Source organism: Tribolium madens, unplaced genomic scaffold (genome assembly GCF_015345945.1).
Source record: "Tribolium madens isolate multiple individuals breed KSU strain unplaced genomic scaffold, Tmad_KSU_1.1 Scaffold_20;HRSCAF=117;Tcas5.2_LG4, whole genome shotgun sequence".
In the NCBI taxonomy this organism is placed as follows: domain Eukaryota; kingdom Metazoa; phylum Arthropoda; class Insecta; order Coleoptera; family Tenebrionidae; genus Tribolium; species Tribolium madens.
The window spans coordinates 10,948,903-10,965,217 of NW_025400985.1; the positions used below are offsets into that span (position 1 = coordinate 10,948,903).

Below are 16,315 nucleotides of genomic sequence, written 5' to 3' on the forward strand. Positions count from 1 at the left end.
AATCAGTGTTTTCTTGACTAAAAATTCCCCTATGTGAAAGAGTCTCGGTTTTTTGACTCGATCTTTATCTTTTGTTTCTTCTTTCAAAAAAACGCACTGAAAGAGTAAAGCTACTTGACAGGAACCTCGACTGCTAATTACCTCTTTATATACCGGAGGACTATTCTTTATTCCGGAGCGAAAGTTTTTTGTCGGGTGAAAAAATACACCACCCACCATGAAACGAAAAGAATGACTTCTGACTGACTCACAATCGAAAATGTTGCCACGAGAAACACTCCCGGAGTGATGTATTGTCGACTGAGAGAGAAGTTCATTAATTTAGGCACACACCCGATTTTTAAAATCTTTTTACTCGATTGAGAATTTGTTTGACAGATAAAAGCCGATTTTATACTTACCGGACTTGTTGCATATTTATTCGCTTGATTTATGAGCCGTCATTAAGGTATTTATGTATACAAGCTGAAAATTTATTGAAGAACCAATTACCTCATTATTAAAGCAACGAAAAAAATGTTGCAATTTGTCTTCACCCGAGAGAAAAACAAACCGAAGAATTGACCCTTTTTTTTCCAACTCTTCTTCGTCCATTCGCCGATTTATTTATTATTAAATTACAACAAATTGCCATTCCGTTACTATTTCATAAACTAACTTGGAACTACAGTTATTTACTATATGCGAATCGATAATTCAGTAGTAATGGTAGCAACTACGCCGAACAACTTCTTATTTATTGTCTAATAAATAAAATAGTTAGGGATAAGTGGCGATTGCAAAAGTATATGACCGTAACCAACAAATTAAACTCAACCTTAATGAAAAAAATATTAATTACACTTTATAACCTCCTGCACAAAATTACAAGCTCTTTAAGATTTTTTCGACCATTCATCGCTCTTGTTTTTAATTAAACGGAAAACATAAACCAAATTTATATCTCCCCCGAAAAGCCCCATCGAAAGATTCGTTTCCTACTAGTTTATTTACTCGGTTTTGTGAGCGACTTCCGCACAGATCCTTCCATATTAAAGGGGTAATTATGGGCATTACCAACCACTCTCACCGGAACATGGAGCTTACTTCCGGTGCTATCAAGTGTCCCTACACTGGCTTTAGCCATCAGGTAAACAAACTCGATATAGACTGGTTATTTATTTATAAGTGGAAGTGAATCATAATTTTTCCGAGAGGAAATTACGAAACAGAAGAATTTTTCTTCAATTATTAATAACGGAGGGATGTTTTGAATCAAAGTTAATTTCAAATACAACGAAAAAAATTCCATGTTTTCCCATTTCATTTTTAAATTAAAACCGTCCAATTTAATACACTCCTATTGTCTTTTTTATTATTTCGGGATAAATTATCTGTTCATCGTGGCGCTTGTAGAAAAATAAATTAGGAAAGCAATTTTTAACTTTAGCTCAACCAGAAAACATTTAATATTCTTTTTGAAAATGTTTTGGCTCACGTAATTTACATTTTTGTTAACAGTAAATTTTATGTCAAATGAAAGAAGGAATTGTGCTACTTTGTCTTTCCATAATGCACATATCCCGAGGCAATAGCCGAGTATAATGATTATTTACGCCAAGTCCCAACTGATATTTTGCTATCTAAAACACCATATTTACCAACTTTCTCAATAAGTAAGCGGGAAATAATGGTGTTTCATGTCCAGGAAGCTCGTGAATTTTTGTCATAAGCATAATGGTAACAAGTTTATTACCATCGAAGGTGAAACTTGAACGGTGTAACAGCGGCAACAAACGTCCAATCACCTCCTCGCTCTAATATAATAATCCCAATAATGCGATTTTCTATCTCGTATGTTATTTTTGCGTTATCAAACCAGTTCTCTATCAGTGGCGACATAGAAATTATCCACCACGCGATCGTATCGGTAATAATGACGGTCTTAGAACGGACCCTTGAGGTGCGCCTCAATTAGTATCGTTCCCTCGCCACTCATCGAACTCTGCCGTCTTGGCCTCTGTTTTATCGAAAACTGGTCGAAGTAATTTTCCGGTGAGGTTTTATGGCCGTGATAAAGTTATGGCTTTTATTTAAACAACAACGTTTGTGTTATTGCCGTACGTGCAATAAAAATGCGCGCTCAATTGTTACGTGCTAGAATAACTAAGAAAAAAATTGATAATAATAGAGCTGTTAAGGACGAGAATCGTGCTTAATAAGGCAAAATATCGTGCACGGTGACTATAAAACGTTTAATTTTCCGTAAAGAGAAACGTGTTCTTGGAGTGTGTGTGTGCCGGTAGCTGGACGCTTGACCATAACGCTAATTGTTGTACTAGAAAGGTGGGAATGGTACCCAAAACCTATTTCACTTTCTGCAGAAACCAAGAGAAATTGTTAGGTGTAACAATATATTCCGAGTTTTAAAAATTATCGTTTAAGTACGTTACAACTTACCTACACTGATTAATAAATTACTTGCAGAAGGTGGGCAGATACTGGGCTTGTGGAGGTAGCGAAAACAGCAATTTATGTTTTGCTGATTTTCCGCTGATTTAATTATTTACTTGACAGAAAAATTACTCTTTGTTATAGTATGTAACAGAAACCTTTCCCAACAATTAATCAGAAACATTTGAAAACTTCAGCTTTATTTGAGTTTGAATGAGAAGAGTCAAAAAGGCACTCCACTTTATGTAAAGAGAGTATTGGAAAAATATGTTTTTACAGTTAGATAAATAAACGACTCTTGTGGGCTTTAGAAAAGCTCGTCTTTAGTCTCATTTAGCGTCGTCTTCGTAATTATTTAGTACACTTTTCCTTCCTAAAATATTGTTCCAATAAATAGTGTAAAGGTATGGAGGAGATATTAGAGGCGAGCCGTTAAATGCGACCACATAACAGCTTTATGTGTTCTGTTAGGTGACACTATCGTTAAATCCTTTGGAGCTTTTTATATTTACCAAGTCAGGACCGTATCCGGTAAAAAATCACCAAAAAAAGACACACATGTACGTGCGTTGAACTCGTCATAGATGTTGGGAGTTGTTGGTGCGTGCACTAGTCGGATTTCCCAAGTTTATAGTGGGCTTAACGAGATTTAAGAGACTGAGGTATCTTAGATTTGTAACATTCTTCTTAAGAGTTATCACCGAAAGGAAATTGGGGCCACCTATTAAGAATGTCGAGCTTTTGATTTATGTGAAATGTAAGCCGCGACCAAAATCGGAATAATTGAATTTTTGATAGGACATACGAGAATTCAATGCGAAATCATAAATTTTGTCGGAATTATTCGAATAACTCGTGACGTATCCGAGTTATTTCTTTCATACAACTCGCGTACTTTGTTGGTAAATTTATAAAGCACTTAAGTCGCGATTTATTGCGCTTAAATTTATCAATAGAAGAGCTTAAAGCACTCGCTTCTAGTTTTACACGAAGCAGACACAAATTTCAGAATTCTTGCAATTTCAAGAGCTTACCCAAGGCGACAAATTATTTATGTATATGGAAGGTACAATAAATTAATACCTTACTATTTTTCCACGTCCTACATTTGTTCCTTCTGAAAAAAAAAAGGTTGCTAGGACGTACTTCCGTCTTTCCCGCTCAAAAAACCAATTAAACTGTCAAGATACACACATATCGGATTAATTGGTTTTTGAGAGTCGTTTTAATTGATAGAACAACACGTAAAAATCTTTAATTAGAAAAAAATTACACACAAAACGAAATAAAGATCTAGCCTTGCTTAATTAGCAATTCTATAGCTCCTAAATTCACTCAAGAAAATATATGGAGGTATCGATCATTTTCGTTGGTTTAGTTAATTGATTAGGTTTCTAGTTCATTAGTTTGACGAAATTTATGAGTCTGGTATGCATTAAAAAACAGTTAGATGGAGATTTTTCTCGTCGTGGGTGTAACGCCTCTTTCGCAAAAATAATTACGTTACGTTTACGTAGCAATTGCGAATTATGTTGTACATTCGTGCGCTACTCCGGTCACAAATCAAGCATTTTTGACGTTTTAATTGTCAGGGGTCCAGTGGCGTGCATCAAGGGACGATTTATTTATTTGCGGTAGGTACGATATCGCCGAGCGCCTCCGACATAACTGTACACTCGACTAATAGCCAAGATATGCAAATTAAATGTACATAATTATGCAAGCCGTCAATACGCGATCTTAACCGATAACGCGTTCAACTGGTCACAATTCCACAAATAATTTGTCACTGTACCTTATCGGAACGTATAATTTTGCCGGACGCCCATGCACGCACCAGACACCTGTGTTTTGAACCTCGAAAAAGCGAATTCTTGACGAAAAATTTGATTAAACCCAACAGGAGCCGTAAAATCGACATAATTGCAGACATAGAACGGTAAAACGATCTTATAGATAAGGTTTCGACGATCTCACCTTAATTATGGGGATATTTTTGGTGATGACTTAATTAACTTGCTCGTAAATGAGTTGATTTGTTTAATTAGATGTCTTCGTTAGAATACGGACCCAAGCGAGGTTTTTTCGACCACGGTGGCACAATTAGTTCGCTTCTTTAAATGAATCGGTCATTTGCAGCATGCTGGACCTATATATCAATAGAGGTTCTCATTTAAGTTGATTTCTTAATTTTGACTCAATAATTTGCAATTTTAATTTCAAGCGCTGTAGTGAGGTGTCCAAAAAGTTCTTAAAAACCTTATTTTTTTTCAATGAAATGTTTTCAAATAGTGTGAACCTCTATTATCTCCCGGATTATCGTTCAAAATGAAGCACGCTAAGCAGCCACATTTACCTTAATTAATATTAGCAGTGTCGAAGCTTATAGAGTGTAATTTCCCTGCAAGTGCTTATCTTATGTGTTATAAACAAATATTAGGTTACACATTCAGCGATGGGATCTGTTTTGCCGTCATGAAAACGCTTTTGCGGCATTTTGGATCCTGTAGCATCATCGATTTTGCACAAAATACAACACGCCGTTGTCTCCTGCACCGGAAAATTAGGACACCACACGACCAATAATGCATAATTTAAACGAAACGTTGGGACCAGAAAAATTTTTCCGACCCTGAATTTTTCAACACGCGAAAAACATTTATTTTACAACCTGTCTCAAGAGACACGAAGATGTATCAAAACACGCTAGTGATGAATTGATGATTCGTGTGAAAAGTGGCGTAATCCAAACGATTGCTTAGACGAGCTTCGGGGAATATATCTACAGAGGAAAAAGAAATATGAGCTAATCAAACATTGATAATGTCGCAACAGACGATGATGTTAGCAGTTGCACTCTTTAAACGATAAAAACTGAAATAATTATTAGGTTAAGTAGGTACTATTACCTACCTTTTGTGTTTTTGTCGTTTTCCCCATTTCAGCGCAACTTACTGCAGCAGTTTTTTAATAATTGTAATGGTGGTGAAAGGAAGTCATTACTTTATCGATTTTTAAATATTGTTAACGGCCACTTTGTGAAAATATAAATCTGTTCATTACATTTCAGTGACAATTTATTTGGACATGGAAATGTAAACACAAAATAAAAATATTAACAAGAATCTGAAATTGTTTTTGTACTTGTAGCCAAGTCAAGATGTGCGAATAAATAAATTTTTTGACACCTTAAGATCTTTGTTTTCCTCTTAATAAATCCTTAAATGTTTGAAAGTTTTTGAAAACATGTAGGTACAAATCTAATTTATTGACGAACTAAACCCGTGATCAAAGTAGTGGATGTGTGCCAATCCCACATTTCGTAATGCCGAATTTTGTCCACCTCCGCCACTGTGTCTTCTTTTTGTTCGCTAAAGTTAATTTTCCCTCAAGTGGCAGGTGAGCGCATCGTCGACCAAAATAAATAAACTAATTTCGTCCCAGCATCTGTGATATAGTCGTGTTATGTCTGGCCTCTGAAATGGGCACCATTTTTATGGTCGCGTCTATCTTATCAAAATGCAAAGTGGACACGGAGTTAAGCTACCAGAGTCGTGCTACCAGCCGGAGAAGTGGGTGATGAATTCGATGTAATAAAGAAGCGACGCTTTTATTTTTTTACAAATAAGTTTGCAATATCCAAGAGGCTTTGGTGAACAGTTTTTTAATCGATTTATTTATGTTCCATCACACAACATACACTCGTAATTATATGCAAATATTTTGTTTTTAGGGGTTGGTCAAAGCGAACACATATTTTTTTACTCCTTGTTTGTACAGTATCATAATTCGGTCATTATACACAGAACTGAAGCTTTTTCATTTATTTTCATCGGCGGGAGAAAAGTGCTTCATAATTTACAACATTTACAAACAACACAAGCACTATAACACAAAAAATTAAATAATTTTATTATATTTTACTTTACCACTACATATTATCAGAAAAGAGAGAAAAAGTTTAGAAAAATTTTGCTTCAAATTTTTACAATTTCCAAGACTACCGACCTCAAGCTTTCTTCGGAGACAGAGACTGAGTTACTCTAATAGTGGAAAATCTGATTGAAACGTAAATGTAGTAGGAACGGAAAAGGGGATCATTTCAAGATTCAGCAAAGGAAATAGAGAAAATGAAATTACGTAGATTAGGGGGAAAGATAAATGATAATACAGATGGGAGTAGATGGAGTAGACGAAAGAAAATGAGTCAGAAATACAAAAAAAAAGAATCAAAAACAGTCAATTTTTGAGTCGGAAAAATCGTTATGTTCATAAATCAAGTCGACAGAACAAGTTTATTATTTATGAATTTTTTAGTATCATAAATTCTAAGTTGACTCTGTTAACAATTAAAACATCTCTTAAGATTAAGAGACTAACAAAAGCGCGTACAATTTTCCAACTAATTAACTTCATGTGACGGTGACTTAGTGCGTCTGTTGTAGGAGGCAACTTTGTAGTTTATGTGAGCATTCTTTTAGAAGACATTTGCATATACACAGTGATTACTGTTGGTTTAGGGTTTTACATTTAAATAAAAATTATACTTTTGCTTTGAGTGACTTAGAATTTGTTAAATTGGATATGGTCTATTTTGCTAGAGGATGTGGAGTTGAGTTTGGCGAAATCCCAAAAATCGTCAAGAATTTTGATTTTCGCGTGATCCTCAACCAGTGTGGGGTGGAAGCACCCCTTGGCTCAACCCTCGAAGAGCCCGTTCTTGCCCGAACGCAAGCCGACTTCCCACTCAACTCGAGCGCCGCAGTTCGGATCCAACATTCAGTTGAGTTCAGTTCAGTTTTCGCGTCGGAGATGGTCGCATGAAAGCTCGGATGAAAGCTGCCATCAAAGCTCCACCGCGCGAAGTTACCCCTAAAAAAGTGTCCGTGGTGTGATTAAGTTTCCTGCATGATCGTCCCAGTGTTTTCTTTATTTTTTCTGTGAATGTGTTTTAGTGTCTGAATTTTGATTTTGTGTTTTTTTGATTTTTTTTTGAAAAAATGGCGTTGTTTTGGCGTACGGTCCTTGGTCTGGCTTCGATCACTTCGTCGATGGCGATTTTTATTGGCGGAGAGCAGGATGTAGGAAGTCCCCTAAGGGTCGCACAATGCAGAGCTACTTGTCTTGAAAGGGTAAGGCTGCCATATTTGTATTCGGGACTTTTATTGTCTCATCCCCTCGCGTGGAAATTGTTTTCCGCAAGTGCTGGCCGAAACAAAGAACCATTTTTCTGTAATCAAGTGCACCTGCTCGATATGATTCAGCAACATTGATACTAACAGTCACGAAATGCACCAAGATCTCGCCGGTCACGACTAAAAACTTTGAATTTTCGAGCGTTTTCCGCAGATCAATTACGTCGTAAATCATTTCAACGCAATTACAAACACTGCAATGTTTGCTGTTTGTCTCATGCAACCCTAGAACGTTATTAATTTTTTTCGTTGAGTCAATCTTCGAATCTCGTATTTTGTAAGTTTTTCTCGCGGGTAATATAAAATTGGATACAGTTTTTGTAGTGTAGTTCCGTTGAAATTGACTTAATCGTTGGGTTCCTAATCGGTTTGCCTGAAGCAAATTGAGCCGACAGCAATTTAGACATACAGTTCAGGTAAAAGTTTCCAGTAAGCTACACAACCTTCATTAGAGGAGAACAAACCACTTTGTCTCTCGTCGTTCGAAAATTTCTTCGTCTATATAACGTTTTTCTCATTAGTAGTGCGTGCGAGCAAAGTGCTTTTGATTGATCTTTGTATTTCGTGCACAGAAATGCATTGGGGGTCACCCCCTAGTTCGAGGGGATTTAAATTTGAATATATATTGACAATGACTCGTCGCTTTTCCATTAGTGGCCGCTCGAAACGATCCTCCAGAATCATAATCTCAAAATTTGCATTTTTCTCCAAAGAAAACACGCGACTTGTCAAATTAACCCAAAATTGATTTGTTTAAGGATCGATCGAATCGTCTAATCGACTTCTAATTAAGACAAATCTATGATATTAGCCGACGTGTCAAAATTGTGAAAATTGATTATCGAAAATTTGAGATAATGAAACCGGCGAAAACCGGCAATTTCGTACCCCACGTATAATTAAATTACCATATTTTTTGCAACACGATATCGATGGCTATGGATTTTGTTGAAACTATAATTACACCAACAGAGCGATCCTCGCAAGACTTGAATTCGTGCAGTTGCAATGCACTCATAAAGTTCGTATAATCTCAAACCTGCCATTAAAATCCCCAAACCATTACACAACCCCCTCATTTCACCAATAATTGCAGTTAAATACGAGACAAATTAAAATTATATCACGAGGCAGGTAAAACCGGCCCTGGGCGACCCATCAAGATTAGAAAATAAAATGGGCCTGATTTTATCTGCTTGCACTTGATTGAAAAATGGGACGGACGAAAAAATTCAGGTATTGAGACATCGTCGATATCAATCATTCCCATCTTGGCGACGACGAAAAATCAAATTTTACAGACAAATTCTTGGCTTATTTTGACAGAGAAAAAGCGAATTGTGAGTGTGATTGTCGTAATGAGCGGAAAGATTTGTACGAAAAGCTGAGGTTTTTCGGATACGACACTGTCATTGTGAATTTGTTTGCGGCTTCGTGGCTCCACGAGATAGAGGAACGAGCGGGGATTTGGTTAGGTGACACTCGAAACGACTTCAAACCAAAAGCGAAATTTTACGATGATTTTAATGGAGGGAAAGCATCTCACATTTTTATTTCTTTGCTGATGATTCTCAAGGAGGAAGCGAAATTGGGATTGCTTGTAGATTTAGCTGGGGAAATAGATAAAATTGAGTTAGTGGATCATTGGGGGAGGATAAATGATTATGTTAAATGAACTAGATTGAGGAGAGATTGGACAGAAAATGAAAAGAATTTTTCATTATTGTTACCATCGAATTTAACAAAAATGCCAAGACAACAAATAAAGTAGAACAAAATTTTATTCCACCCTACTACACTACATAATAGATGATTCCGTTTTAGTAATTCGGGATAAAAACGACCAGCGACGGTTATTTCTGAAATGTTTTTTTTTTGAATTGGCGGAAAATTTAATATACAGGGTCAATATAAAGTATGGAACCAAGCGGTTTTTTTTAATCAGAAAATAATGATTAATATAAATTAAAGTAATATAAAAAATGTGATCGTATTGTGAGAACGAAATTTTGTTTTGTTTTTAAGTTATGCTTTGTTTTTGTAAATTTTTTTTTGAAAAAATTAAATATAAATAAAGTAGATAGTTGTAATCCTCAGATCATAACCTTTATGAGAAAAATGGTTTTATAGAGGGTTGCCATTTAGAAAAATAATTTTTTTTGCAGAACTCAAAAACAAAAGAAAATTTGGAAAAATTTTATTCTTGATAACACATCACATTTTCATAGTAGGTACTTAATTATTCATCAATTATTATTTTTTTAAATAAGTAGTTTAAGCATAAAACATGTCATATATACTTTTTATTCACCTGCTATGAAGTTTCTTAAGGTAATTTCTACCGGGATGTGTAGTTGTTTTAATTAAATTAAATCTTGAACAAAACTACAGCCAGACGTGTCAATTGTTGGAGTCGTCGCTTATTCACCCCACGTGTGTAAATTCCCTCTTCCGCCATATTGTTAGTGCTTCTAATTGGCCAATCTGGCATTGAGATGTGCAGACATAACGTGTGTGATTTAATTGATGCAAGTTACCAGGTCAATGTGTAATTAGAATCGTTTAATAAAATGTCTCTTTTGTCTCTTTTGACTGACAGTTAATTTCGGAATGTAAATGAAACCGTTAGAGTGCAACAACGTTGAAACCCTCGAAGTAGTCGTGACAATTGACGGAGGTGGGCCAATAAAAAAATCTTCACGTCGTTTTTTCGTTAATGATTTGAAACGGTGTAAATCCGGCAATAAATACGGAATTCAATCACCAAGTTATAACTTAATCCCCGTCTGGGCTGTAATCCGAATTTATCGACTTTTGAAATTTAAATGGCGCGGGATTTTTTCATCGACAGACTAGTTGCGGAATTGTATATTAGTTTATATTTAATACGGCTGATTTAATACAGCTGTAAACCAGAATTACGGGTAAAGATACGGCCGTTTTATGAAAATATGTATCGAGGTGTATTAAATTATTGCGGTCGTGGCTCGGTTCGAATTGACGCGACACAAAAAGGAAAAGTCTTCATTAATTAAACATTTGTTTTAGAATTATAATTTAAAATGATAGAAACAGCATGTATGCTTGTTTTTCCAAGCGACTCGCACGGTAAAAATCTCGAAAACTAGTCGAGGTGAACCCGTGCCGGTCTTTGTATTTATTAACGAGTTAGATTTTTTTGTATTCTGGCGGGAGAAAACGTTTCAATTCCTATGCTAATCCGGGAGAACGGCCGCAACTTTTATTATTTATAAAGTTATTTCTGTTTATTGCGTGACTCTCGTTTTTAATAAAAGGGGGCACCCTCGAAGCGACGAGGGGAATTCACAATGAATTCGAAATTAATTTAGTAGAAGACTGAACAGTTAAGTGCTGCCAACGACGTCTATACTCCCGAAAATAATCTTATGAAGTAAACTAGATTTGCAATTTAAACAGAAACAATGACAAGCGAGACCATGTGACAGAATTTGAATTTCTAAACTCGATTCAAGCTGACTTTATAATTGTAATTAAATCGTAGGTCTGATTTTGCAAAATATTCCTTGTGTGTTTGCCTGCAACTCGACTAAAGCGAGTTTATGAAGTACGTGGAGCAAGACTGCAATTACGTGTTCGTTTCCGTCGAAGAGGAGTCCCGGAGACGAATTTCTGCATTTCACACACTCTCGAAATATATTTACGTTTTTTGTCGAACGCGTCGGCCCGATTTTTCCCATTACGGCCGTGTAATCGTATCGGCTGCGGTCGTCACACAAAAACTAAATTGCTAAATTACTAAGCAATATTTTCTCGGAGAGGCCGGCCGATAATTTGATTACCTCATCCTAATTATTTTCTAATTGAAACAAGTATCGGAATTTTTCGAATTTCAGACATTACAATTGTCAACCTTAAAGATGACTTTCTAAAAAGCGAAAGCAACGCAAATGACACGCTTACACTTACACGTATTGTTATTTTGACCATTAAACATCGCATGAATTGCTACATTGTTGATGCACACCTTATATTTATCAAAGATACAATTTGAAGCGATGGGTGTGTTGTTTGGATTATTTCCCAGTGAAAGCTTCACACAGGGATCGGCCTTTTATGAAATATTTTGTCAAAATAATAAATAAAAAGATTTTTGTGTATTTTTGTGTAATCGTACAACTTTGCCTCACCCTTTACAAACACATTCTCTAGCCAAGTTTTGATATTAAATAAAGAATGTTTGTTTATCTGTGTTTGTACGATAGACCCATTTATCTGTTTGTCAAAGTCTTGAAACTAATTAATTACACAGTCGATCTAGGCTATAATGAACGACTTCGTGATTAAAATTGAATGTTTGAATAGAAGTTCTTCATGTACCGAGTGTTGGCTTTCTTTGCTTCGTTTAACGGTATTACTTTACTTATCTCTACATAACCTCTTATCTCTTTAAAAAATGTTTAAACAACGAAATTTATGTCAGCAAATAATAATATGTACATAAAAATGTGCAAACATTATTGCGTAATAAATAAATTGTCACTGATTGAGAGCAAGTTTCACTTTCAAGCAGTGGTGTATTCATATTTTATTTAAGTAAGAAACACTTCCTGAATAACGTTTACATTTTTCTCAATAAAATCTAGATCATTTAACTGATTTCTTCAGTTGTAAACTGTAAGTTGTAACTTGTTTTGAGATATTGAGAATCTAAATTAGCTTTAGTTTTTCTGGTTACAATATAGTTGACTCGTGTATTTTGTAGGCTACGCTACTGTTTTTGAGGCTTGATAAATGTGTCCCAGATTGGGGTCAAAGTCAAAATCGGTAGTCGCTGCGAGATGGTCAAAGCATCTCTAAAACGCCGCCGAATTCCCGATGCATGTGTGGTCCACCGTCGGCCTCATTAACCTCCTCTTGTCCTCGGGAATTGCCATCATAGCCGTAGAGAGGCTTCGTTGTTCCTCCTCGTCCTTCACCTTTCGATTTTGCTTGCAGTCGTGCGTCATCGAGGACGCTGTTTTCGGCGCCTTGTGTCACCGTCGAGCATCAGGCCGCATTATTCATCATATTTAGGCCTCGGTAATGGTGCTCGAGATGGTGGTGCGAGATAAGAGAGCGCAAGCACGTTCTTCCTGAAAGGTTCGCCGGCATCGCCACACCACACCCAAGCCGAATCATTTAAACCAACAGAACCGAATACATCATAAATCTAATTAACCCCGCGAACAAAATAACCTGTCAGTCGACCGTAATAAATAATACTCATCACCACTAAAACACCTGGTCTAAAACAAACTAGTGCACAAAGAGAACAACAAAACACCGCCGGAATAAATAACGACCGTTGGTCAGGAATCAATCAAAGCGATCGCAGAATTGGATTTATTTCGGGGACCAACCCCGAGAAGTTAAACTAGGCCTTGACGAAACAATGCCATCACACACGCTCACATGCAATCAGTATTATTCTTCTCCCCATTTACATTGAATGCTATACATCTTCTCGGAACACGAAGGCAACAGTGAAAATTCGCAACACATAAATCTTGGCTCGCGATGCTAAATAAACTGTATTTTATTGGGGCCTTCATGAATATGAATCCCAAACCTAACAGGCCCGATTGAAATTTTATTTGCTAAATAACCAAGGCTCTTTGTGTCCAAAAACAATAGCCTCGAAAAACGAATTAACACAACCCGACCGGCGCCACGTTCTACCCAAATCGCAGTCTGCGAATTTCAAAAAATCATCCAAGACTTGGGCTTTATTTCAGAAGATTTAGTTTTAATTAGTCGAAACAACTCGTCCCTAATTTGTATATGTCGTGGCCGAGCTCATAAAGCCCCATTCAACAATGGGAAGGTCGTTTGATTCGTCTTGCCAATTAAGATCCACCCAAGCCGAGGCGGCAACGATGTTGTTTTATGGCCACCGTATGGCAGCTCCGGCCCACCTCGTGACCCCAACGCACAAGCTCAAAAGCCCAATTTATCCGAAAATCGGCGATATGGCCGCGCGGACAACTGAATGGTATAGTAGGGCAGCCGTCGGTGATGGACGATAGGCGGAGGTAATGACAGATCCGGACTCAATAGTCGTAAATTACGGTCCGCGAGCGACAGGTAGCGTTTGTTAGCGCGGGCCGCTGCCCTCGGGGGTAAATATGTATAAGCCGTGTACGTATACCGTACCGACACGACACACAAAACGCATTAGGAAAGCACCTACCGGAGCGCTCTCGACACACGCACTCTTCAACAAAGAACGACTTCGCGCAAATGACTCGGAAAAGGAGATCGTTAGAGTTAACGATACGATAAGACTGCCGGGAATGCCGTGAAATATCACGCAGATGCATACGCGCGCTTGGACCGGCTCCAAACTATTCGATTTCAAAGTTTTTACCAAGCTGATGGACTAACTACCTATTTGGGCAATTTTCGGGAATCAGGCTCCAACGAGCCGCTTTTTGTTCCCTGTTTAAACTACTTTTTTTGAATGCCTTGCTTAGGCATGTCTATTCTACGTATACTGGAAACTGGATCCATAATTGCATGTAATAGTATATTAAGCATCAAGAACGGTAAGAACATTTTACCGATCAAAGACAATTGTTTGGAGGAGGAGCGAAGTGACGACTCCAATTATTGTCTGAGATCGGTTAGTCCGTGATGCTTATGACATTTTTTGCGAGATTGATTTTTGTTAGTTTTTTTAATACTTTGGCGTTCTAGAACATTTTTGAATGCTTATCGACTTAGCAACAATAAACAAAAAAAATACTTACCGACGAGTTTGGGGATAGCAATGAGGAAATACAACTTACTGTCTTGGAAACAGACGTGGTAAACAATCAAAAAAAGATCAATCGCGTAAAAAGTAATAAAACCACGAGTACTATCGATGTTAATATGTAATCTACAGTTTTTTTTATGAAATATGTGGTTTTTACCAAATAACATACAAATATAGTTTTCCATTGTACCTATTATTTATAATCTTCATTATAAATCTAACAAGAATGAAAAAAAGGTTTGAAAGACGGCTTATAGTTTTCAGTCGGACCTAGAACTACTTTTTGAATGGAGAAATAAATAGAGAAAAAGTCGAGTTATTAATTTATAATTTTACAAAAAAATCTTACCTAATTAAGGATCTTACCTAATTAAGGTTTCTGAAACGATTTATCGTTTAGATACATTTTATCGGTTTCATAATTGCTATAGAAACACCAATCAGATCAGCGCTTCCTTAGTACCTAACTATCTAACCGATAAAATATATCTAATGCTAAATTGTTCCAGAAACCGGGCATTAATCAACGCAAAATTTTATTAAAATAGAATTTTCTTTTTGAACAGATTTCTCGTCTTTTTGTTAAATTTTGAAAAATCATTCTTTGAATTAGGTACATTCTTTTTAGGTACATTTGAAATGCCTACTTATTTGAAAAAAGATTATTTTTTGTGAATTTTATTTTGTTTTTTTTTGTACTTGCGTTTGAACAATGTTTTATTTCGCAGTAATCTATAAAAAATATACTAATAAAGTCAAAATCTACTAATTTCCAAAATTCTAAAATTATTGGGGTTTTTATTTTCGAAGTAGGTTTGGCCCCAGGCTTCTGAGGAAGTATCCTCAATTCCCGGTGGTTAGTCCGGTTCTGAAAATACTATGTTGATAGTGTAGTTAGTTTTGAGCGAATGTGCGAATTCGCTCGCCCGCGTCATAATTTCTCTGCGTGCGAAATGCGTTCCAATTAAGCGATGTGTATCATTTCGGTGCGGCAAAGCGTAACTAGAACGGTACCCACGATTCTGATTGAAGTACATATTTAACGCGAACTAACCGCAACGATTTACGTCCGACTGTTTGAATAAACACAAGCATTGTCGAAGAGAGACGAGCAAAAAGCCAAGTCGTAACGGTCCGGCCTCGAGTTCAACTCGATGCAGATTCACCAAGAAAAAAAGCGAACACGATGGTCGAATGGCACGATGTCGCCGTTTCCATAAAAATTCATGGCGCGCTAAGAGATCACATACGACTTGCTCCAATTACAAAGGGAAACAATCATGACCTCTTTTGCACATTTCGACATCTGCTCTTCTCCTGACATTAATCAGAGAAAGGAGATTTGCGTTTTTTACAGGAAGAAGGTGAAGGGCGAATTGGAGCAAAGGTTAATAGTCTAACTGTCGCTCTATTTCTTATACGGACTAATGTGTTGATTTGCATAAATTGAAATTTGTTTTGTATATTAATTGATCAATAAAACGACTCGAAATTATAAACCGTTTATTATAATTTTCTCTTACAGTGGTATCATTATTGAAAATATGATTAGTTGTAATTATGGATTTTGCCGTCTCGAAGCGTCAATACCTTCCAGTGTAAAGATAGAAGTGTGTTATTGACTGCATTCCGTTTTGCGCTCCACAGTTGTTATTACAGAATGATAAAAACTCGATCTCTACTATCGATTGAATATTGAAAACTGTTGTTTTTGAATAAATTTACATCAAATTGCGACGAGTTACAAAGACTTTTATTTATCCCTTTTCATCTGACATTCTTAACTTTTTATCTACATTCTGCAAATACTAATTAATTAATTATTTATTGTAAGAAAATGTCAAGACGCAAAAATCTTCAAAGTTTCAGTATGTTTGTTGGCAGTAAGTTGCCCTTTCTCTTGACACAT

The 16,315-nt window shown here is 36.4% G+C and overlaps 1 protein-coding gene across 1 annotated transcript in view; it reads left to right on the plus strand.

Annotated features, from left to right (window-relative positions):
* Positions 1 to 7,198: 7,198 nt before the first annotated feature.
* The window catches only part of LOC123005591, a 28,964-nt gene continuing 19,847 nt past the window's right edge, over positions 7,199 to 16,315 (plus strand). The window contains exon 1 of the mRNA XM_044399402.1: positions 7,199 to 7,565. Coding sequence (XP_044255337.1) covers positions 7,434 to 7,565 — 132 coding nt within the window. The 5' untranslated portion in view covers positions 7,199 to 7,433. The remainder of the gene's footprint in view (positions 7,566 to 16,315) is intronic.